The sequence below is a fragment of the Mustela lutreola genome, chromosome 6, assembly GCF_030435805.1.
Source record: "Mustela lutreola isolate mMusLut2 chromosome 6, mMusLut2.pri, whole genome shotgun sequence".
Classification (NCBI taxonomy): domain Eukaryota; kingdom Metazoa; phylum Chordata; class Mammalia; order Carnivora; family Mustelidae; genus Mustela; species Mustela lutreola.
Window position 1 is genome coordinate 138,623,050 of NC_081295.1, and position 25,412 is coordinate 138,648,461.

The 25,412-nt window shown below is 45.7% G+C and overlaps 1 protein-coding gene and 1 long non-coding RNA gene across 2 annotated transcripts in view; one reads left to right on the forward strand and one right to left on the reverse strand.

The window, feature by feature from the left end:
* LY86 (lymphocyte antigen 86) overlaps nt 1-20,350 on the forward strand; it is a 65,794-nt gene extending 45,444 nt beyond the window's left edge. The window contains exons 4-5 of the mRNA XM_059179183.1: nt 15,957-16,009; nt 20,004-20,350. Coding sequence (XP_059035166.1) covers nt 15,957-16,009; nt 20,004-20,087 — 137 coding nt within the window. The 3' untranslated portion in view covers nt 20,088-20,350. The remainder of the gene's footprint in view (nt 1-15,956; nt 16,010-20,003) is intronic.
* On the reverse strand, nt 92-4,567 carry LOC131834493 (uncharacterized). Its single transcript, XR_009354914.1, has 3 exons — nt 4,473-4,567; nt 764-913; nt 92-241 (listed from the first exon to the last, which is right to left on the reverse strand). It is a non-coding gene; the product is annotated as an uncharacterized LOC131834493 (long non-coding RNA).
* Nucleotides 20,351-25,412: the final 5,062 nt, after the last annotated feature.

Below are 25,412 nucleotides of genomic sequence, written 5' to 3' on the forward strand. Positions count from 1 at the left end.
TAAATCGAATGTCCTAATGACCACAACTGATGACTACTCCTAAGAAGAGAACAGTAATGTCAGCAGAAGCTCCATAGCTTTGGGCGGGTCCACAATGTGCCAACTGTGCCCTTACCCCAGTGGATCTCAATCTTGGCTGTATATTAGTTAGACCCACATGTGGCTTCTCAGCCATGGAAATGTAGCCAGTCTGAACTGAGAGGAGTTACAAATGCAAAGTCCAAACTTGACTTCAAAGACTCTGTATGGAAACAAAGAATGTGAAAGATCTCAACCATTGTTATATTGTTTATATACTGAAAATATAATATTTGTTATGTACTATGTTAAATTAAATTTATAAATATTATATAATATACTAATTATTTATCAACAAAAAGGATTATTATTGACATGTTAAAATTAATTTCACCTTCTTAAACATAGTTACTAAAAACATGTAAAATTATACATGCGAGTGTCATTATAATTTTATTGTCAATTCTCCATTATAATTTCCCTTTACTCTTTTGGACATCCCAATACCCCACACCCTAGACCAGTTAAATCAGCATCTTGAGAGGAGTGACCCCCACCAGGTGATTCCAGTGCTCTGCCAAGGTTGAGGAGTCCTACCTTAGCCCCAGATAGGGATAGTTCAGTAACAACTCCCATTATTAACCAATTTATGGCTTGCACCAACCTTGTGAAGGATAGAAACTATTGTTATTATCCTCGTGCAGCAGATGAGGAAACTGAGTCCCAAAGGGGTTAAGAAACTTACCCAAGGTCACAAAACCACGAGGTGGTAGACCTGAATTTCTCTCTCCAGGAAGCTGAACTCCAGGAACTTGCTCTAAACCTTTCTGTTACATATTCTCTTTGAACATCAAGAAGATACTGCTGGAAAAGTATGACTCTTTTCAGCTCTCCACTAGAATTGGAAACAAGGATTTAAAAGGTACAACAAAATTATGAGAATCAAATAATCATTTTGGGCATAACCAGCCGTTAGATAAGGTGGTGGTTCCCGAAGTGTATTTCTGAGACCAGCAACATCAGCATCATCTCAGGAATTACCAGAAATGTGCATTTTTGGCCATCACCCAAAATTATTAAATTAGAAACTCTAGGGTCAGGGCTTAGCACTCTGCCTTTTAACAAGCCCCTTGGGTCACAGATCAGCAAATTTGTTCTGTGAAGAGTAAGGTAGTAAATATTTTAGGCTTTGCAAGCCACATATTCATGTGGTTTCTGCAGCACAAAAGTAGTAGAGACAATATGGAAATGAATGGACATGGATGTGTGCCAATAAAACTTTGTTGACACTGAAATGTAAATTCCACTTAATTTTTCTGTTGTTAAATATTATTCTCCTTTTGATTTTTTGGAACCATTTCAAATGTAAAAACCATTCTTAGCTCATGGCTGCTGAAAAAGATGCATTAGGGGTATTTGGCCCACAGACCACAGCCTGTCAGCCCTGCTCTAGATGGTTCTGTCACAGGCTTGAGAACGACTGCTATAAGGAAAATGAGGACTCAGGGCTCTTAGCCAGAATTCCTGAGCATAAGTACTCCCTGGCTTTCACCAGGGTGAGCACTCACCTAAGGTTCAGGATAAATTCAGATTAGGTTACTTTGGAAAATGTTAACAACTTCGCTCTAACCGATGCATTGCCAGGGCCAGCAAACCAGATCTGGGGCTTCACATAAAGACTGGTGCATGAGCCGGTGGCAGGGGGAAAAGAGACCTGTTTGAAAACACCAGAAAGCAGGATTAATGGTCTCCATCCCTCCCATAGCTGCCATTTACAGGCTGGGGACAGAGGGCTCCTCTTTCTGGAGGATCGTTTGATCTGTCTGGTTCTCAGTTGCTTCATCTATAGAAAAGAGAAACCATAATTCTTTTTCAAGTAATAGTGAATACTAAAAAAAAAAAAAAAAAAAAAAAAAAAAAAAAAAAAAAAAAAAAAGTGTCACATGCCTGGCACATTAGAAAACAATAAAGATGGCAGTGACATGTCTCTCTGCCTCCTCCCCTACCTGAGGGACCTGGAGGCAGGGGTGAAGCAGCTTGAGGGACATGCAGTGGCTTATATACCGGGCGAGGGTCTCCCACGCAAACAGGGTGGGGGCAGGTGAACTAACACTGTGCCACGTGCTCCGGGTCCCAGGATTTCCTGAGGAGTAAATGAATAAGTCTCTTCTTGTGTCTTCCTATTCCATTTTGTTCTTTTATCTCAGTCTAAGGTCAGCCTCTAACATTCTCATTTTATGCTCCCAGCTTGACTTCTTTCCAGAATGAGTAGAAGTGGAAATGCCCACTTCCATCCTGGAAATGTGACATCTATCCACAGAAGTGTGGTTTGTCCCCGTGGCCCCAACAAGACTAACCCACAATCGCTGACATAAAAACTTATACCAAAATGTGGATTTGTTAGCACTAACCTCCACCACAAATAAGACCCCATAGCTCTGCCTTGGAAATGAGTTGAGTTCACTAAAGTCCTTTTCATTCCCTTCTGGTTTATCAAGCTAAGAACATACTTGGATATCCATTCTTGACAAATTGGGGTTCACTTTGTTCAGTGACTTTCCTAGAATATCCTGTCTCTGGAAGATGAAGATGAAATGAAAAGTAGAGTGTAAAACTGGTAGTGGGACATACTATTGGACATGAAACTGAAGGATCAATGTGGGAAGTAGGAAGAGATCCTTCCCGGACACATTCTACCCAAATAGAAAGTGGGGTAGGGGGACTCAGAGGCACAGAGAGGCTCAGGTTTTGGCTCTCCAGAATATAGCATGGAGGGCTATGTAGATCCTCTAATGTAATGAACCTGGAGATTTGGGCAAAAACCTAGATTAATACCCTAAAATAAAAAGAAAGAAAAAGGATTTTCACTTGTGATGGCAAAGACACATCAGGTGTCGGACTTGATTCTGCCCAAACCTCTTTGAGTACAACCCAGGCGAAGATCATTGGTTTCACAGCACTAAGTAATAATTGGTTTTCAAAAATGATTTGCTTATTGCTTCATAGGATTAACAGGTGAATATTAGCTGAACCCAACCCCTTGCCAAAACCAACTAAAATTAAAATAAATGCTTGAAAGAGCTAAATAAGAGCATCTCATAGGTGTGTGTGTGTGTGTGCGCGCACGCGTGCACGCATGCCTGTGTACACTAGGTATATATAATTTTAAAGTAGGAAACCCACAGGTCAAGGGCTTCTCTCTGAGACCTTGGCTGCCATGACCGACATGGCTGAGGCACAATGAAAAACTGGGAAGACTTGATGTCATATGCACCTCAGAATCCCAGGGAGGTAGAGAAATCAACAGTCCCTACAAGAACTGCTAGTGCACGGTGCACCTATCTCACTCTGGATAGACTAACCACCTTCCAGGAAAAGCAAAATCTGCCAGCAGTTACATACAATGGATATTGACACACTTCAGGCAATATGTGGGCCACAGCAACAAATCAGCTGCGGATTTAATCTTAACTGCATCTGGAAAGCTTGTAATTAAAATAAATATTACGGTGACACCTTTTACAAGCTGGAGAACCCTTTAGTCAAGGAAATAATTGCTCCCTGGTTTATCTTTTATGTAAAGCTGAATGTTCCTACTTTAAGTGTTTGTCCAAAGTGGGGAATGCATGGTAATTAGATGAATTTCAATATGCAGCAGAGTAGATCCCATGAGAACTGTACATAAAGTCTGACATGACATTTCCCACAAGGCAGATATTATCTCTGACAGCAGCTAAGGGATCCTGCTATAATATTCATTGATTTTACGTATACAAATAAGACCAAGGCAGAAGCATAGGGGATGTTCGTGTTGGCTACCTGTCCTCCCTCCCCTTTGTTAGCTCGGGTGTCTGTCATCTGTCCTGGTGTTATGCTGGATGAGTGCATCCGGCCATCGTCTGAGCTTCATTAATATTAATTGCAGAAACGTCTCAACTTCAATGTCTGTAGCGATTCAGAATTGGGTCTGAACAGTTCTATCTAGATGAGCAATTCAGATCTCATCAGCTAGATTTCTACTGCCCTAGCCCTCTCTGTTTCTCTATGCTCCTTTTCACGGGTCTGTGAAATGGAGGAAGTTTAGAAATTGCCTAGATTTGGAGAAAAATCCCATAGATGCTTTTCGCAAAATGTCTATGCCTTGCACTGCTGTAGTAAAACACAGGACAAAAACACCTTCCAGGCAAGTGCTCCCTTCAAGAGTCTCCACCATTAATCTACACCGACGGTCCTGACAATCTCTATAAAGCACGCCCACAGCCAGGCACCCCCACCGTGAGCCCCACTTTTCAACTGTTTCACATTCACTGCACACACACTAACGAATGCAAGCCCCAGGATTACGGTCATTGATTTCTGCTCTGAGAGAAGGGGAACAAGCGGCTTTATCTGAGGCCTCGATTTTAAAATACGGCTTCTCTGGATTGTCACCTCTGTCCCACTTGTTTGCTTACCTTTGGTTTCTAGGCCATTTTAGGCCACCTGCTTCTGCAAGCTGCTTTGCTTCGGGCTTTCTGCTCTGCTGTCCCTGTAACTTCCTTCTCAATCTCTCCGGATCCCAGCTTCTCAGCCTTTTTCCCTAGATGACAAGAGGGCTTAGATGGTGACTCGTGTGCTTGGTTCCACTTTCCTTGGATGAATCAATAGACCCATGAGCGGGGGGGTGATGGTTCTCAGCTACGTGGAAAATTTCAGTTTCTCCTGCCATTACGAACCCCACTGTCATTCTATCTCTGCAGGAGCATGCTACCAATCTGGTTTTATTCTCCAAGATTTTTCTGGAGCCTGCCTCATCCCACTACAGGGATGCCTTGGAGAGCAAGAGGCTTGGCCCGGCCCAGTGGTTCTCAAACTCACACATACATCTCATCACCTGGAGGACTTGTCAACTGCACCCCCAATTTTCAATTTAGTACATCCACAAGTCCCTGAACAAGGGGCCCCCACCTTGAGAACCACTAGCTTAGTTAGGGATATGCACAGGGTTTGAAGCTGCACAGAGGTAGACCATCACTGCCACCCATGTTTATGTGACTGCAAGCAAACTACTCCATCTTTCTGAAAAGCATCCCTTTTTTCCTGTGTACAATAAGGAAAATACAAGTGACCTCATGGGACTGTTAGAAGGAGAAGACGTGGTAATACATGCAAAGCCCTTAGAGCAGAGTCCGGCACAGAGTAAGCACTCCGCGCATGATAAATGGAAGCTACTTCAAGCAGCTGATTAGGGATTTCTCAAGCAAGGGCTCTGGGCCCCTGAAGTCATCCATCTCAGAGTGGAAGTCTGCATTTTAACAAGGCCTTCAGGGGCAGTAGAGCTTTCGAGGTAAGAGGAACAGGACTCCAGTCCAAGCTGCATACCCTCTGGTGGCTGACACAGGGGAGTCTCCGTGGGCCCTTCGTGTCTTGAGAGAGAGCTCATTTGCATTTTTCCTGGCACTGGACATTTGAAGCATCATCTTCACCTTCAGACCTCCTTCTCTTCATGTTTTATTCTTTGCCTGCTTCCTTTGAGCTGCTGTGGGTTTGCTGGTCAGTGGTCAGTGTTGCAAAGTGATGGAGAAAGTCAACAAAAACAGAGGTGTGTGATGTACTAGCAGAAAACTCATGCTCTTAAACTGCAAAAAACAGAAGTCAGAACGATGTCACCCTGGAGAGGGTACAGCAACGACCAAGCAAAAGAGGACTTTTTGTTGCAAAAAAAAAAAAAAAAAAGAAAGAAAGAAAGAAAGAAAGAAAGAAAGAAAGAAAGAAAGAAAAAAGGGAAACATATTGCCTATTAAGGAATCCTACAGCCCTGAGAAATTTCTATCTATAAACAAATTCGAGCCCATCTGTAAGAGCCAATAATGTGTTGGAACGGTCCTCTGCCATCAGTCACAGTTTCAGTTTAGCTGAACCCAGCATATTTCGACTAATGATGACCTAGGAACAAAGCATTTTTAAATTTTCTAAGATAATACAAGCTCCTTTATGAATTCCCAGCCTGTTGTGGATTTTCAAAAGTCTGGCTCAACAGCTCCCACACTTCCATGTAATAATCATTTATGAAGCCAATTAAGAAGGCCAACTCCCAGCTCCCTGGACCACTCCAAAACTCTGATCTCACAGTTGCTGGTATTTGCATTTTAACAAACATCCTGAGAGCCCCGATATGCATGGACCTCAGAGACCCCCCAGTCTGAAAAAAGCCATCCTCTGCAATGTCTATTCCATTATTTCCCATCGCATTGCTGTTTCCTGTGTCTGTCCCGGGTTTCTGGAGATCAATTCAATTTCTCTTCTTTCTCTCCAGCAATGTCTTCTTCATTTCCATTTCTGGAAATCCAATCAGCCCACCAATTCACAAGTTATATTTTGAGAGTTGCATTAAGTATTTATCCACTGAAATTCAGAAATAAGTTGGTAGGGGAAAAAGAAAACTTAAATTTTCTTTCCCTTCTCACTGCCAGAAGTTATGTATCTCTTGGAGGGAAACTGATCAGCCTACAAGACCAAAATGTCTTGTAGGAGGAATAAACTCGGAAACAAATCATTTCACCTTCTAGGCCCCAATTCTTCATCAATGACTTAATAATTGGCACTGTCTGGGGGTACGGTACCTGAGTGGCTCAGTCAGGCAAGCATCTAACTCTTGAATTTGGCTCAGGTCGTGATCTAAGCATTGTGGGATTGAGCCCCACATCGGGCTCGGTGCTCAATGAGGAGTCTGCTTGGGATTCTGTCTCTCCCTCTGCCTCCGTCCCTCCCGCAATGTGCGCTCACTCTCTCTCTTAAATAAATAAATAAATCTTTTTAAAAAAATAGATAATTGGCACCATTTGGTAACGGAGCCACTAGCCACAAGTGGCTATGAAGCACCAGAAATGTGGCCAGCCCAGAATGAAATGTGTTTTAAGTGTAGAATACACACTAAAGTTTGAAGATTTTGTGCCAAAAAAAAAAAAAAAAGGTATAAACAAGACTTCCAAATAGCTCTTTAATATTTTTATATTGGTTACATATTGAAATTATAGTATTTTAAGATGTGGGTTAAAATATATATTCTTAAATTAATTTTACTTCCTTTTTCCTTTCTATAAAATGTAACTACAAAAAATTTTAAATTATGTATGTGGCTCACTATCCAATATGATAGCCACTAGTCACATGTGGCTATTTAAATCATTTACATTTAAATTAAATTAAAAAATTGAGGCCATCAGTCACACTAGCTGCATTTAGCTAGAGGCTACCATATTTGATGATGAAGATATGAAATATTTCCATCTTTGCAGATCATCATTAGACATCACTGACCTAGTAGTTTCTATATTGCTCTAATTTTTTTTAACAATCTATCCTAAATGAAAGAATGTGAGATATAATGAAAATTTCAGTCCCCAGCCTAAACTGTAATCCCAAGTGCCTTCTCTTTTGCTGAAATCTTGGGTTATGCTGGTGTCATGGTTCTGAAGCGCCCTTTGTTGAGGTCCCAGATTAAAAAAAGCCATCTTTCATGGCCCTTTCGCTGGTCAGTAATCTGGAGCCTCCTCTCTTAATCCAAGACTACTGTGTATCCTACTGCTGTTGTAACAAATGACCACAGACTTAGAAACTTGTAACACAAATGTATTCTCTTGTAGTTTTGGAGGTCAGAAGTACAAAACCAAAGTGTAAGCAGGACTGTGTTCCTTCTGGAGGCTTCAGGAGAGAATCCATTTCCTTGACTTTTCCAGTTTCTAGAAGTTTCCTTGGCTTGTAACCACTTTATAATCTTACTGAACTCAGTAAGATAATCCAGGTTCACCTCTCCATCTCTAAATCCTTAGCATAATTATATCCACAAAGTCACTTTTGCCATGGAAGGTAACATACTCACAGGCTCTGGGGATAAGGTCACAGACATCTTGAAGGCTGGGCACTAACAGCCTGCACAACCCCCAGATGGAAAACCAGTCCATCTTGCCTGACCTCTTCGTACCACCTAAAAAGGCCAACTGATTGTGCATAATCCAAGGAGAATCCAAACTCTATGTTTTCAATGAAAATGCCCTCACAGAAGTCAAACCATTTGGAGAACTTCACAGATGACACAGTCACTCATTTACCGGAGCAGAGATACAAGTTCTCTGTTAAGGGATCATGGGGCGCCTGGGTGGCTCATTGGGTTAAAGCCTCTGCCTTTGGCTCAGGTCATGATCCCAGAGTTGTGGTACTGAGCCCAACATCGGGCTCTCTGCTCGGCGGGGTGCCTCCTTCCTCCTCTCTCTCTGCCTGCCTTTCTGCCTATTGTGATCTCTGTATGTCAAATAAATAATCACTGCTCAGAAAAGGTTGGCCTTGTTGGGCCATTATTGTCACCTTGTCTGAGACCCCATAAAACTTCTACCTGCCATGGACCCTACTCATAAGGAAAGCTATTTGGTTGGAAGTCAGTTCCATGACTGGAATCATGCCAGCAGAGAAAGAGGGTGAGATAGAAATGAGTCCCTTGTAAGAGTTTATTATTAATTATTTATTATTAAGAGGAAGCAGGCATGTGATTGGGGGAAAAAAGAATAAGGATAACAAAGGTCTCTTTGAATCACCAGAGAAGTGCAAGAAGTACCATGAACAAGGAAGCCCTGGGAAGATTCTCGCTTTGTAGTTTTAAAAATGATCCATTGCAAGGACACAGTGAATGCATTTGAGTTGTAAATAACATTAAGTTTCTCTAGTAGTAAAAGGCCAAAACAAAGCTCTCATAAACCCGTTTGAATGAACAGTGAAAGATACTGAAGTAAAAAAAGAAAAAAAGAAAGAAAGAGAGATATCAAAGTAGTACAGACAAAGCTAAACTGTAGTAATCCAAACTCTAATCAGATACTTATGAGCTGCAAAGTACAGTTACAATTTTGAAAGCACCAGAGCTAAGATGCCTAGAACTGACCAAAGGGAACCAGCAGCATGATGGACATCTCAAGATAGGTTTGGAAATAAAACTGAACATTTTCTGGGGCACCTGGGTGGCTCAGTGGGTTAAAGCCTCTGCTTTCGGTTCAGGTCATGATCCCAGGGTGTTGGGATCGAGCCCCGCATCGGGCTCTCTGCTCAGCAGGGAACCTGCTTCCCTTCCTCTCTCTCTGCCTGCCTCTCTGCCTACTTGCGATCTCTGTCAAATAAATAAATAATAAAATCTTAAAAAAAAAAAAAATGAACATTTTCTAACGACTGAGCTCCCAGTAGTGACAGGAAAAATTCTCCCAGTTAAAGGGTCATCTGATAGGTCCAGGAATCTCAAAGCCTCAAATCAGTTTATAGAACACACTTCACTTATTACAGGTTACACCACATTGGACCAAAGTTGCCTGCTGCTTAGGGCCAGTAAGAGTCCATGCAACCGAATGAAGACACTAGAAACCGAGAGGCCAGTGTGCACCTCTCCCCCTCCCTCTGCTCCCTCTTTCCCGAGATTGCCGGCTCCTTCTCAGCCACACCCCCCACCTGCCCACCCAGCATGGTCTTCACCTCCTTGTCCCTCTCTCTCAACTCCTGCCTTCTCCAAAGTGTGAGGGTCTGAGCCTTCTCAGGGACGATCCGGAACATTCCTTCTTCCTCCTGCTCTTCCGTGTGGAAGTCAGAGAGCAGCTTTGAGGCTGCTCGGATTTAGCTTCTAGGCTGGTGGCTCCCACATCACAGGCCCAAATATATCAACAGCCAGCTTTCTGAGGCCATCACTAGCTCATATGGTACGAATTAGGAAAAAGTTCACCTTCTGCCAGGAGACGTTGTTGGTTTGGGGCTCCCCCGCAAAGTCAGAGACAGGGACTCGGGGCTGGGGAGTTACTAGGAAGCAATGCCAGAAAGCATCCATGTGCGAGGTGCTCGGGGGATTCAGGGCAGGAGGAAAAGCCAGGAAAGGATAAATGGGCAACTGATTACCGGGATGGGAACCAGGGCTCAGCCCCACTGGGATCCTTGGGCAACTGCAGGGTGCTTGTCAGGATTGTCCCTCGGAGGTTGGGGAGGTTGTGGAATTTATCCCCAGATTCCAGTCCTCCTGGGTTGAGAGCTTGCAGAGGATAATGCCCTTGTGGTTGTCCTATGCAGGCCGTTGTACAGAGGGAAAGTATGGAGAGGTGCCAGGCTCTTGACCCGGGACAATGTCAGAGGCATGGCTGATGCTACCTAGGCTGCCCTGATTTCAAAACTGGTTAGGGGAGTGGCCAGGACAGCAGAAGGATCTGCGGGTGGGACCCAGCCCAGACCAGGCTGCAGAGCCTGGGCCCATGGAGCAGGAGCTGGATTTGGGCTCCCACTCAGGCCCTCGGCTGGCAGCCTGTGCAACTGCACATGGACACTCAGATCACTTCTGAGGTGATACAGGCGTGCTTACCACACTGAAGTCCTCTGGTGGCCACCCTCAGCAAAGACATAAAGAAAGCACATGGGCACCCGGTGGCTCAGTTGGTTAAGTGACTGACTTCAGCTCAGGTAATGATCCTGGAGTCGCAGGATCGGGTCCCACATTGGGCTCCCTGCTTGGCAGGGAGTCTGATTCCCCTCTGACCCTCCCGCTTCTCATAGTCTCATTCTCTCTCTCTCTCTCATTCTCTTTCTCTCTTTCAAATAAATAAATAAATAATCTTATTAAATTTAAGGGAAAAAAAAGACATAAAGAAGGCACAGATTCTGGGGAATAAAAGGCAAAATGGCCTAGGAGATAAAGAGGCTGACAAAGTCAGCACACCAAATTAATTAATTAATTGACTAATTAATTAAAATAAAACATAAAAAATAAAAACTGGGCCTGGAGCTACCTGCCCACACTGCCTGGACCCCATCCGTTGAAACCTCAAGGCTTTCAGGCCCACGAGGAATCTGTCTACAGCCACAGTCGCCACCCCACCCCCACCTTCCAGAGGCAGGGGACACTCCTCCAAGTCCCCAGGCATGCAAGCGTATTATGAATTTAAACGAGAGCCCTGAACAGCAGCTAGTTCAGCGCCCTGTGGGACCAGAAAGCATTTTTACACTCTGCAGGGTCAGAGACTGAAAAAAAGCAGAGCTAAAATCTGGGAAGAGATGAGGAGCAGCGCCCGGGTCTTAGCCATCTGCCAGACTTGAGTGTCTTAAAGGAAATGCCCAGAGGCAGGGAGAAGAGTGAAGATTATATTTAGAGCTTACTAAGATGAAGTAATGTGTTCGTTCCCTCTCGCTCCGGGGACAAGGCTCCTAGTCTGCTTGGAACAGTCTCCCGCCTCCCTCTTTGCTCTGGGACCACTACCCACAGGAGCCCCCCCGCCCCGCCACAGGGGCCTCCTCAGCTCCTGAGGTGCCCCCACTCACTGCAAGGCAGGCTGAAGCCTGTGTCCTCCTAGTCGAGCACAGCTCCCCCCAAAATTCCCTTCCACTGGGCCTGGCTGGTAGGAAAAAGACTTGAACCTGGAGTAAATAAATAAATGATGTTTTTTAAAATCTTTGCTCTGAATATACTAATTGCCCTATTTATGACAAATTACAACTCAAGTATTTTTACATTTTGTCGAGCATCCTCCTGGTGCTTCAGTATTGATGACATTTAGGTAATAAATTTGGAAGACTGGAGGCAATTGCAGGAAGATACCAGGAAGGGCTAGGAAATGAGGAGAATGCATCCCACAGAATCCACATGTTCAGGGAGCGTTTCCAGCGGGCCTCCGTGCTGCCTGCAGAGGACTAAAGGCTGTAGAGCAGGGGGCAGCCCAGAACCTTGTGCCCATTGAATCCAAAACCCTTTGGGACCTTTTGTTTCCACAATTTAAAAATCTATTTCCTTTCTGAAAAAGACACTATGTGCCAACCACACGAAGATCTGGGTCAAAAACAAAGCCAATTTGCAGAAATGACTTCATGTGTTCCGAACCGGTGAGATGGGTTTCTGTAATCCACAGCACCGAAAACTGATAAAGATTTCAAATGGAGGAAAGGAAGGAGTGGGTACAGATATACTGGGGCTCTTTTTATAGTCCTGCAGTGTGAGAATGTTAATTAAAGGAATCTCAGAATCGGGGAGGATCTAAGAATGGAAGGGGTGAGAATTTAATTTTAGGTGTTGTTTCATTAGATTTAAAAAAAAAAAAAAAAAAGACAGTTTCATGAGCTACCTGCAGTCATTCTCAAAAACTTCATGGACCCCCCAAAAGCTCCAAATGAAACTGTAAAGTATGAGAGACAGAGTTCATGAAAACCTCCCAGCCCAATTTGGTTGTGGATATAAGCATGTGAAACACACACTCGAAAACCTTGGAGCAGAAAATTAGCATAACAGGATAATAGATATCATTCTAATGTGATTCTTCAAAGAGCAGTCCTCACCCATATTTTTAAAACAAAAGACGCGAACAGATCTTACGAGCTGTTGCCTCTGCCAAAAGGTTCCCAAACCTAGGCTTGATGTGTTTCTCAGCATCCAAGTAAGTCTTGATGACGTTTCCTTTCTTCTCATCCAGTGGGTAATAACACAACTAATAAGTAAAGGCTCTAGCCTTCCTGGGGATCTCACTCTTCTCAGCAAGTTTACATACAGTTCTCTGGTCCACCCAATACACTGCAGGGGAGAAATTCCCATTTCCATCTTGCAAGTGTAGAAATTAACAGGCAGGACGGACACTGAGCTGGCCAATAGGAGAGCTGCGTCCTAAAGTCAGTTCTGTCTGTCTCCAAGGCCAATCCATTTGCCCTGTGCCACCTGAGAACAATCAGTAGAAGCATACAGCAGGGGTAAAATGTGTCCGAGGGAACCCAGCCAGGCCGGACGTGCACAGACATCCTCACTCCCTGTTCTTGGGTTCTGGTCCTGTTCCCGTGTCCCATACTTTAAGGGTCAGTGTGAGTGATCTGGACTGATTCATGCCCATAGCATTCACAGTCCTTGCGTTGTGAGCAGCAGAAATCCGTTCCTGCCAATAAAAGCAAAGGGATTTTCTGGAAGGCTATCTCGGAGTCACAGAAGGAGAGCAAAGGCTGCAACACCAGGCAGAAAGCGACCAGCCCCGGATGCTGGTGAGCCGGAGTAAAACAAATCATCTCTTGCCAGAATAGATTGGCCCTGGGTCTCTTCTTTGTCTTCTTGCTCAGACTGCTCTGGCTTTGGTCAGAGAACATCCACTGGGGAAGAGAGAATTTCCTAAAAAGGAATGTTGTACGAGTAGCTGGGCTACTGCATAGCACAACTGCAGGGGGCACCACTCACATAGATTATAACGTGAACGCTATGCCCTTGAATGCCAGCACTACAACTGAATCTCAGGCAGCTCCCTCTGAATGGTCTGCACTTGTCAGAATCACCACCCGCATATACCTCTCACTTCTCACACCGTTAACTTTCTGTGGAGCTCGTCATTGTATCTTTCCCAGTTACACTGGAAGATTCTTAAGGATGAAATCCAGAATTTCAACATCTCTATTTCTAAAACCACACCATACAGAGAAGTAGTTTCCAATTAAACTTTTGCTTATATCCACAACCAAATATATATTTCCTTTCAAATATAAGTAGATCAGGGGCACCTGGGTGGCTCAGCCAGTTAAGCATCTGCCTTCAGCTCAGGTCACGATCCCAGGATCCCAGGATCCAGTCCTGAATTGGGCTCCTTGCTCAGCTGAACGCTGCTTCTCCCTCTCCCTCAGCTTGCCTCTCCCCCTACTTGTGCTCGTTCTCTCTCTTTCTCTGTCAAATAAATAAATAAATAAATAAAAATCTTTTAAAAGATGAATAAATGGCTCATTTAGTGTAATGAAATAGGAATTTTGTCCATCTGGCACCCAACATGTTTGCACAGTATCCTTGCAAGGTACAAGAAACTGACCACGGAAAGGAGGGATGGATATGTTGGGTGCATGAGCACTTAACAGAAGCCAAAGGTTATGCTAAGAATGGGTCTTCTGGTAGAAGTTCAGGTTCAGATTCCCTGGAGAAGCCTTTTTCAAAAAGGGTTACCCTTACTCTCCTGATATGATTCCATGCGGGCAGCTGCTCACGCACCAACCATGCTGTCCCTGGCCCAAAGCCCCTTTTCATGGAGAGAGTTTAGTCAGTCTCGAAATGTTTCCTGAACAGTGATTAGGCATCAGAGGCTATGTGAGGCAGGAAGTCACTGGGCCATTAAAAGAGCTCAGTACCTTATGCCATCAGTAAACCAGTAAGCATTTATTCAACTCCATTGTCCTCCACCATCCCTCCATTCTCGCCACCGGATTGGCTGCTCTGATGGCTCATTCCCTAATCCAGTGTCCTGTGTCAGCAGAGCCCAGGCCCAGAGCTTTCCATCAAGGAGAGGATCACAATAACAGGAGCAAGAATGAAGTTGGTTGGCAAACCCACGTCCTGACTCTGGATCTGCTCATTCAACAACTTCTCTAACAACCCTATTTTACACCCTCCTGTGTGTTAGACTTTGCAACGTACTGAGAGTCATGCAAACAAGAAGGCATAGGCTACTGAAGGAAACAGCCTATAAACAAATGAGTACAGTTCTGGGAAGCCAATGATTCAAATGGCTCACATAATATTCTCATGTACTGTTGTATTGAGCAGCAGGCATAGTGCCTGGTCTGCACTGGGCGGATGCCCATGGTGTGGACTGGTTAAAGTATTAATGGCAAACACTCACTGACTGCTTACCATGGGCCAGGTGCTATGGAAAGAGTTCTACTTGTGTTAACTCATGGGATGTTCATGACAACTCTGTAAGGTGAATATTATTATAATCCCCACCTCATTTCCTGTTGAGGAAACTGAGGCACAAAAAGATCCGGTGACTTGCAGACTAATAATAAGAAAAGCCAAAAATCAAGCCCAGAACAATCTGACCCCAGAGGCTGTGCTCTTAAATATTGTGCTTATACTGTGTGAAATGCGTGGGGCTGGGGTGGGGGATGGGGAGGGGGCTGGGGTTAGGAGAGCCGTTGGGTCAGAGAGACAGCAGTAATCCCTATGAGGAACTGGGCATGGTTTCGATATTCAATATTGACATGAATTGCCCACCCACCACCATAACGTCCCAGCAGCTTGACCTCCACTAATGTTTTCCATCATTCCACCTCGACCACTGACTCCCACATCAATTCTGTGTGTTGTCATCACGAGCTAACGCACCACTTCCGAAATCTCAGTGTCAAGACATCTGCCCTCTGGCTTTACCATGTCCTTCCAGCACATTCTAGGACCTTCTTCATAGCAATGATGGAAACTCCATTCAGCTGACTCTACCACTGTTTCTACAGCACCTTCATTGACTTCCTTACCCTTCCTAGCTTCCTTGACCTCTTCTTAGAAGTCTATTCCCAACAGCCTGGACTTTCTCTCCTTATCATTCTTGCTCACTAAGACTACCTAACCATCTACCCTTCCCATTCTTGTATCAGAGCTACAGAACGTTGCCTCATTCCCTCCTCAGGGCTTAGCTCAAATATCATATCCTTAGAGATGCCTTCCCTGGCCAGCCATCCAACCAAACATGGCATTTCCTCGTTTGATATTTTAGCAAATTACTAATTGAGTGCTTTCCAGACATTGTTATTAGCACTTTGCGTTGATTATTTGAATCCTCAGAGCTCCAGGAAGCGGACACTGTTATTGTCATTATTGTACCCATTCTGAAAAAGGAAACTGAGCCTAAAGAGGTAATGACTATCCCACGCGGTCTCAGGACTGAACCCCACACAGCCCAGCTGCAGCCGGGCCTCTTAACCATCACACCATCTGCCTTTCACACAGCCAGCATATCTTCTAGCACTTTCTACAACCCAGGTACTGCCTTATTTAGTGATTTACATGCCATCAGTGACCTCTTCAGAATATGAGCAGCTGTGTGGACAGAGACCTTCTTCTCCATCACTGGATCCCTAGTGCACAGTGAGCACAGATAATACGAGCAAATCATTTTTGTTTAATATGATCGAGTAACATTATGTTTGTTTTGTGTATGTTTCAGAGCAGATATACTATGCTGGCCCCATCAATAATCCTGGATTTGAAATTCTCCCGGTAAGGTCTTGGTTTTCTGTTCTGCTCTGTTACTTAATTTTTATATTGAGTGGTTTCTTAGAGGAGGAGGAGGTGGAGGACAGAATTAAATTTAAATGGTTTCCACTGGCCATCACTAAGAAAACCCTTCTTCAAAAAAGCTGTTACCTCCTCCTGGGCACTTACAAACGTTTAAACACTGATTTTGCCATTTTGGTATTTAACATTTTATGTTCTGATGGACCCTTGGGGATCCTCTGGGCAGACAGCTCCCGCGGAGAGGGACACCCATGTTCTATCCTGCAGGATCGCCTGTGTCTTCAGGGACTGCATGGTCTAAAGTCGCTGGGGTGCGGCATGTCAGTGAGGCTGGCTGTGCAGAGAAAAGAAGAAACATGCAAACAACCATGACGGCTTATAGGCTCTCAGATTCCGGCCTTACATTATTACTCGTGGCTGCCACAGGTGAATAAAATGTCCCCACCCGGACCATTCACCGGCAAGTCTCATAGCTAAGAGTAGAGTTTTCCACTAACTCCTTTTTAGGCAAAATAATGTGACTTTCTTAAATGGCTGAATTTAAGCACCTGTGACATAAGCAATACATTTGCAATATGCTACTCCTGAGACAATCTCATGGGCTATCATAAAAGGAATCACAAAGATGTATTAACTGTGTTTTCTGTTTCAACTTCTTCCTCTCAGTTTAAAAAACAAAACAAAACAAAAAAACAAAAAACAAAAAACAGTTCCTGACTCTGGGAAAGGTTCTCCTTCTGCATAATGAATTTGTTTAACTTTGTTTCATTTCTTGTGTGTGTGTGTGTGTGTGTGTGTGTGTGTTTCCTTTTTGTTTACAGCCTCTGAGTTCCTCAGGTGCAATCCTTTCTGTCTAGAACATTCTCTAGTGTTGCTCTTGCAGATGGGAAGTTTCCAGCTTCCCCTTCCCCTCCAGGGTTCTCCAATCTTCTCTGCAGACCTTTCAGTAAAAAAAAATATGAAAGTCTTGCAAACTTCCTTACCTTCTAGAATGTAGGACCAAAATTCTCCCAGCTAGTTTTTTTCTTGAAATCTTTGTTTTTTGGAATTCTTTTTCCTTCCCTATTTTCCTTCCGAATCTTCTCATCCCCCCTTCCATGGGAGATTGACTTGAAATTTGCCAACAATTGGTTTTCATCTTGCATTATTGGCTTAAAATAAAAACAGTGCTCTTTAGGAGTTGCTATGAAATAGGAGGGAAAAGAACTTCTTAAAGGCACAGAATCCATTTGAAAGAAAATCTGGCAGAGATGTAAAAGCAGTTTTACTGCTTTCCCCTAGGACACTTGGGTGAGGGCAGGACCTGCATTCTTCAACCAATGATGGTGCTCCGAGATGTTGCCCAGTGGAAGGGCCAACCCAGGCTCAGGTGTCCCCGCTGTAGGCATGATTGCTTAAGGATGCATCGGTCCTCTTCCCCTTTTGAGGTTTAGGGTTCGGAAGCAGAAACCTAGCCAGCCCTGACTGCACCCAACCTGCTGACAGCTCGCCAAAACTGACAGGGGACAGAACCCAAGTGGGACACATGCAACCTGTCACGTATGCTGGAGAGGCCGCCGCCCGCCTTAATCTCAACAGGAGCTCCCACGCTGGCTGAGAACCAGCTGCAGCCAGCCCAGCTTCCTTGGCGGACAGCCAGCCAGCAAGACTCAGAAACTTTGCTTCCTAATATGGGACAGAGACAGTATGAAGCCTTCTGGTTTTAAAAGACCTGCCCCGGATCCCCTCCTCCCACCAAATCCCCCAGAGAAGGGCTCTGTGCTAATTCCATCCTTGCTTGGCTGGAAACTTTTCCACTCAGCAGTCAATCTTGCTCAGCAGTGTCTTGGTGTCACTTTCTTTTTAACACAGCCAGTCCCTTGGCCCAGGGACTGAAGTCCTGCCCAGAGCCCTGCATCTCTATGACTGCTGTTTTCTGAATTAGAATTTAGAGATCCTTTGGGCTTCTAAAATGTGTGGACAATCACTTGTAGGTAGAGCCTAATCTGCCTCAACGCCAAGGATACGACTGTAGATTCCTGACCCACGCATGCAGAGCTCTCCTCAACAGTGAAGAGTCTGCTGCTCTCTGTCCCTTGTCCCTAGTCTATTCCCCCCCGTCCTCCTAGTATGTCCCTCCACTTTCCTGCAGGTGAGCACAGTTGCCCAAATCTTGCATTCTAAACCAGAGTCTGCGTATCTTGTACATAGGTAGGTATGTGTGCGCGTACGGAATGTAAGTATGGGAGTCATGATCTAGAAACCTTCCTGCAAATACATCTTTTCTTAGGCTTTATAAGGCTATATTGAAAAATTCATTTGCTTTTCGAATTGGGGAGTGTGTGCGCGCTTGAAGGCACATGGACACGAAACGTAAGGTGATGGCGAAGGGGACACGAGCAGGTGCACGTCTGAACTGCTCTTGACTCCTACTGAGTTCTCTAACTTCCATACTGCTTCGGTTAAATCCCTGTGCTGCTTCTGAAATCACAGCTGCTCATATCTGAGCGGGCAACCTCACGGGAGCCTATGCTGTCATAGATGCTCAAGCGGAACAGCGCCCTAAGGGACGCTCCAAGCAGCCCTCTCGCCTCAGCCGCCATCCAGAGAACAGCCTGGCCCTGGCAAACGCAGCTTCCACTGTTGGGGAACCCGCTCGCTCCTGGACCTCTGCTAATTGCTAGAAAGTTGTTCTTCTCCAAGAAAAACTGCCTCTCCTGCAACCTCCATCCAGTGTTCTGATTTATTCCTTCCCTCCGGCCGTAAACAGATTAAACCCCTTTTCTTCTTTGGGCGACGGGCACTTCAAAGATGTGCCAGGAACCTCTTGGGAACCTTCCCTTTTGGGCCCTTTGCCCTGCTTACCAGCACCTCCCATGGCCCAGAGCATCTCTTTCCGGACTGGTGAACCTACAGACATGTCCCCACTACGTGGCCTCTGGGGCCTGGGGTGGGACTTTGGCACTGAACAGACACACGGGCTCAATTTTACATTCAGCCCAACCACTAACTACAGACGAAGAGAGTCCTCTGTGGAGTGTCATTGCCAGAAAACAGCCCTAAAATGTGGCCATACTTCCTCTCATAGAGCATTCTGGTTTCGTGCAGTTGAATTTTGATCCCCGAGAGGCCTTCTCTGTCTCAGCAAATGGCACTTGATCGTTCCAGTGGCTCAGACCAGGATCTTTGGCGTCACCCTCTGCCCCTCTCTTTCTCTGCCACCTGCATGAGTTTTCCCGGTAAAGCATTATGGGCTCTTTCTTCAAAATCTGTCCAGAATCCAGTCTAGATTCCTTTCCTCATCTCTGCATCCGCTCCAGCTTGGGTAGACTCCCACCTGGTTTTAAGGGCTTCCACTCTCTGCCCCTACAGGCTCTGTGGGCGGCGGGAAGGATCCTATTACCCTACAATTGTGATCAGGCCAGTCCCCTGGGGAAGTGCTCTCATGACCCGTGTCCCTGTCAGAGTAGGAGCCAGCATCCTCACTGTGGCCCGCGAGACCATCCCTGTCTCATGACCTCGCTCTCCTCCTGTGCTTCCCTCTCCCAGCAGTTCCGTGGGGGTCCTCCTTGTTCCTCACACACAGAGTGCCAGCCCTCCGAGCAGCAGGGGTGCCCCCCCCTTCTGCGGGTCTTTACCCAATGATCCCCTTTGCAGCTCAACCTGCTTGAACCACCTTGCCTAAAACTGCCCACCAGCACTAGCCCACCCACACCCTGCCCTGCCTGGCCCAGTGCCGCTGCCTCTCCCCTTCCCTGCCTGTGTTCTGTCCCCAACACCGGCATAGGCAGAGCGCCCATAGTGAAGCATCGAGGACATGGTCTGTCTGTCCCAGGGAGCCCGTAAGTGCCTCGAAGTGAGTTTGGTTTCCCTGGTTCTACTTTATCCCCAGTGTCTAAACCAGAGCTGGCTCCTAGGAGGTGCTTGCTGACCACCGGTGGAATGATGGATTGCTTTGCGAGTCACACATCTCATGCTTTCCCTGCGTCCCTTCCAGGGAGAATACCAGGTTTTGCTGGAACTGTATAATGGAGACCGTTCCACGGTGGCCTGCGCCAATGCCACCGTCATTTCTTCCTGAGCAGCTGAAACTTGGGGCATGGTGTGTCTGCTGGAAACGGCAAGCCACTGAAGTTGGACCTGCTCTGAAGAAAAACCAGTCGACGACAGAGAGGCAGGCACAGGTTCTAGCCCCCGGACCAGACATCCTCAGACTCCACGTGCCTACATGCTTCTAGGTCACCTCCTGGTAGTCACGATGTTATCCTGTGGGTCTGCCCTCCTCCCCAGCTCCTTAGGAGTATTTCCCCTGTGACCCCAAATAAAGAAAGCTGGTCCACTGTGGTTCCTCGTGGTCTGTTCAAAGTCTCAGTGCAATGCCGTAGTTACAAGGTGATCTCCTCCAGACAAAGTGCCAGGTGCTGGCGAAACATAAGGAGTTCTAAGAGATTGAGAAGGCTGGGCACCTAGGTGGCTCTGTTGGTGAAGCAACTGCCCTCGGCTCAGGTCATGATCCCAGAGTCCCGGGATTGAGTCCTGCATTGGGTTTCCTGCTTGGTGGGGAGTCTGCTCCTCCCTCTGACCCTCTCCCTTCTCATCCACTCTCTCAAAGAAATAAATAAAATAAAATAAATAAAATAAAATAAAATAAAAGAGATTGAGAAGGTTGACCGCCTGGCTGGAAATCGAGAGCGGGCCAAAGGTGTCCCTTTTCCTCCTCTTTGCCTGAGTTTGCCTGAGCAAACTCCAGGCACTTTGGCTACAAAGGTCAAGTTGAAGATAAAAGCTTACAAAGAGTGACCTTCAAATCCTGCCTGGCCGAACCTCATTATAGCATCGTCCCCCAAGCATGGCTGTCCCTGGCCTCAGCATGCTATGGCTCTCTCTGATGCATTCATTATTCTCAATATATACCTGCTGAACTCTTACGTGCTGGGCCCTATGCTCAGCCCCGAAGCTACTCCAGGGAGCAAGACAGACAGTGTGGAGCTTATGGTTGCCTGAATTATTAAAAAGGCATGTCAATCAGCAGACATATTCATTTGCATTAAAAAACACCTTCCAGGGCCTCCATAAATAAGCAGAGCCATTCTGGAAGCTCCGTCTTTTTCTGTCCCAGGATGTGGCTGGGACACAGGATGTGGCTGGGTGGCTGTGGACACCCAGGGGGCTCCACAGCCCTGACATTATCCCGTGCCCCTCTCCCCACTCTGACCCTTCCAGTGTCCCTGGGCCCAACATCTGGCCCTCTTGCACCTACTGCGGGGCTGGTATCAGGGGACTGGGTTGACTTCAGCATTTGTAGGTCTTAGATATCCACAAAAGGGCCACGATGTTAGAGATTAAAAGGGGAAGAATCCAGAGTTTAAAAATGTTCATTGCTATTAATTACCATCTGTACATAATTAAACTACCCAGAATAGCAGGCTGTAAATGTCTGGTGAATTAAAACTTTAAAACCAGCATCTGAAGGTTTTGGGTTATGGAGAAACAAAATTATAGCAGTGTCCTTACTTACACCCATTAACATTCGAGAAAGAAGACATACTGTGGTTATGCCCGGCCAGGGAGCAGACCTCTGAACACACACGGGGCTGATCCTGTTATGTACACAAACAGCAGACTGAATTTCTGACCCTCTGCCGTTCCCTCTAGAGAGACATTCCCCTGCGCCCCTTCCCAAAAGCATCCTTATGTGTGGAGTAAAGGCCATGCTGAAGTTCTGAGTACTCACGTGTTCCAACAGCTCAGGCCAGTGGCCAGAGCCTTCCAGAGGCAGGGACAAGGGATCCCAAACTAGCTCACTTTTCATTTTTCTGCAGTTCATCTGTTCCCTTTCCCCTTCTCCGTTCTTTGTTGTCTTCTTAGAATTCATTGACTGTGTGTGTGTGTGTGTGTGTGTGTGTGTGTGTTTGTGTGTGTGTGTGTGTGTGTGTGAGAGAGAGAGAGAGAGAGAGAGAATGAGAGAGAGAGAGAGAGAGAGGTTCAGACCTATGAGTTTGGATGAAACAGAGATTTCCATGTACAGGTTTGGCCCCAGCTATGATGGAGTACACTCAAACACACAGCAGCTGTGCTCAAGGATTGATTTGAAAAGGGAAAGAGAGTGTTTCTCTGCCGCAAAGTGTGTGTGTCCTTAGTGTCCTGCCATGGGCTTAAATTTTGCTATGAGTTCTTCTCCTGCAAGCTGAGAAAGATTTTCCACTGGCTCCGTCTTGGTAGGAGAAATGCCGAAATCGTTATTGCTACATGACTTGTTGGCCGAACACAAGAATGAAGATGAAGCTTGAAACTGCTGTCCCAGGAAGCCGGGGGCATCGAGGGGGAGGTGGGCATCCTGAGGCAAGCTCTCTGGGGCCTGCTTGGAGGGCAAGTGTGGAGGGCACACTGACAAAGAACTTGAGGTATACCTCATTTTCTTATTAACAGAGTTGTTGCTGTTTCAAAATCACTACAAAGCATTCTCAACATTTCTTCTCAATAAACTTCCCTGAAAAGAAAAAAGAAAAAAAAAAAAAACACATCTCAGTTTGATTCAAGATGATGCTATGTTCCCAAAAAATTCCTGTGGCAATCAGACAGCTCCCACCATCTGGGCATCCAGAGGTCCCTCCTTATATTTTAAGGGACACTCTCTGTATCCACTTAACCCTTGAATAGCACGGACATTAGAGGCACCAAACCCTCATGCGTTTGAAAATTCACGTATGACTTCTGACTCCAAAACCTCAACGACTAAGAGCCTACGGTTGACCAGAAGCTTTATGGATCACACAGTCAAGTAACACATATCTTGTATGTTCTCTGTGTTAAATATTGAACTCTTACAACAAAGTAAGCTTAGAGGAAAGAAGATGTTAAGAGAACATAGGGAAAGAGAAAATACATTCACAACGCTGCAGTGTATTGAAAAAAAAAACATACGTATATATGTGGACCCTCACAGTTCAAGCCCATGCATTTGATAATCAAGTGTGTGTGCGTGTGTGTGTGTGTGTGTGTTAATATAGGGTATATATGCATATCTTTTGGTGGGAAGGGAATGCCAGTGCCCAAAACGGGTCCAGAGAGAAAGCTGAAGATCATTTGGGCAGCGTGACTATATCGCTTATGTTTGGGCATAAGGACCAGACGCTCAGCTCAGTCTGGCTGACACATACAGGACCCCGTTGGCCCCTGTGGTTGCTGAACCCTCACGTGTTCCTGCATCAGCCGCATTTTGCTGCGAGGTTCACACTTGTCATCAGCGTTTCACCTCTATTTCTCCATGGTTCTTGCACCTCGGGTCTCTCTAACTATCGGTGTCACCCTTGGACAGTCTTTCCTGTAAGAACAAATAGTTTCACACCTGTCCAATGTATAAAGGCAGAGAGACAGCTCTCTCCGGAAGCCCTGCATTCATTCTGAGGGCTCGGTCATGCGACCCGACCCGGCGCTGGATTGGAGTTAGACCCACTGGAACCACCCTTGTCCCTAAGGGAAAACTGGGGGAGTCGGCAAGGGGGAAAGGGAGAAAATGGGAGGAAAGACAGGGTAGGCAGGAGCTTGTCTAGAATCAGGCCGGCAGCACTGTGATTCTAACTCGCCCCTACCCGCTAACGGAGTGAGTGACTTAATTCTCTAACTTTGGCTGGCTTTCCCACAAGTGTCAGCAATAATACCACCTTACAGAGGTACCGAGAACTAAGAGAGAGAATGCATGGCAAGCTCTTAAAATAGTGTCTGGCGTGTAACTCAATAAAAGGGAGTTATTATTCTGCTAAGGTGGTGCCTAGTCCCTCTAGGCTGCTGTCACAAGAATCCCGTAGCCTGCATGCTTTATAAACAACAGATATTTATTTGTCACGGTTTTGGAGTTTGGAAGTCCAAGATCAAGGTTGCGGGCAGATTCAATGTGTGATGAGACCCTGCTTCCCGGTCTATAGGAGCTGTGTCTTCCTTGCACACGCAGGCAATGCCAGGTAACCTTCCCAGACCTTTGTCATGAGGCTTCACGCACATGTCCTAGTCACCTCCTAAAGGCCCCACCTTCACATACCATCACACTGGGAGTTAAGATTTCAGCCTGTGACTTTGGAAGGGCACAAACCATTCTGTCCATAAGAGGTAAGTATCCGCCTTGGAACCAAAGCCCTGTTCCCTAATTGCCTCTCCTGTCCCTCTTACCCTGTTGAGGCTAACGGTCTTTGAGCCCTGCCTTCACCCATAAGCCCACATTCCTTTCTAAGTGCCGAAGTGTTCCCTTGGCACCTTGATTTCTTTCTTCTGAGAAAGAAAGGGTGGCGCATGTTCACCGAGCCATCTGCTGGAACCCTGAACTCTGAAGAGAATGTAAGAGAAATATTCAGGTACGAGTCCCCCCACCCCCAAACAGAAAGAAATATTATAACCAGGCCAAACAGGCCCGAGGAAAGAAACTGTGAGTCATCCTTAATTAAACTTGTTTCTCCCAAAAGAAAAAAAAAAAAAAGGCAAAGAGATACACATGCAAGACGGGAAGAACTAAATGTAACATCTGCACATTTAACAATTACATCTGCCTTCAGCAAAGATAACCCAAAATAGCTGGTGAGAGAAGGAAGGGCCACATCCTGATTTTAACCGGGGTTTGTTAGGGAGGGGGTCATCATCTCAGCCGTTCCATTTCAGATTTGAATTAGCTGCATTTTTCTCGGTCAGCAAAATGAGTTCCTCTGTCTAATTTCCTGCTCATTCTCTCTGGTGACAAGCGGGGATTCTAGGGGGATTGGGAAGGCACTATTTTATCTCCAGTGGCTGTGTTTGGACCTGAAACTTTCAGTGGGCTCCAGATGCACCAGCCTCAACCCCGCCTCCCTTTTTTCCCTCTCGGCCCTCTCATCCCGCTTTCCTTTCAAATGTGCAACAAAACCAAATTCTTTCCTCCAGGAGCTTGGTCTCCTCACTCCTTCCGAAAAGAATGTGTGCACTGATGTTATTTCAGCTGAAAACAATGATTCCCACCCATCTACCCCTCCCCCCACCAGCTGATATTTCTGCGGATTCCCTCCTCTCCAGCCAAGGTCTGCAAAGAGAAAACATCTATGCCGTGGAAGCTATACCACTCAATTATGGCTTCTCCTCCTTTCCTCTATTCAGAAAGGGTGGAAGAAAATTTGAGAAGGGGCCAGAGAACATTATTGAAATGATCAGAGGACAGGATTCGTTTTCCAGGTAAAGATGAACTACAACTGATTAAAATGGATGGGTGGAGAAAGACAACATCTGAGAATTGGAACAACGACAAAGACAACGATAATAATAGGGTTCTTGAAAGGTAACAATTAGCCGAGCATTTGCTATGTCCCAGGCATTGATTCACACACAGGTACTTTCCCGGCGTCAGTCACAGCCAGTGGGGCCAGTGATAGGAACATCCAAGCCATGC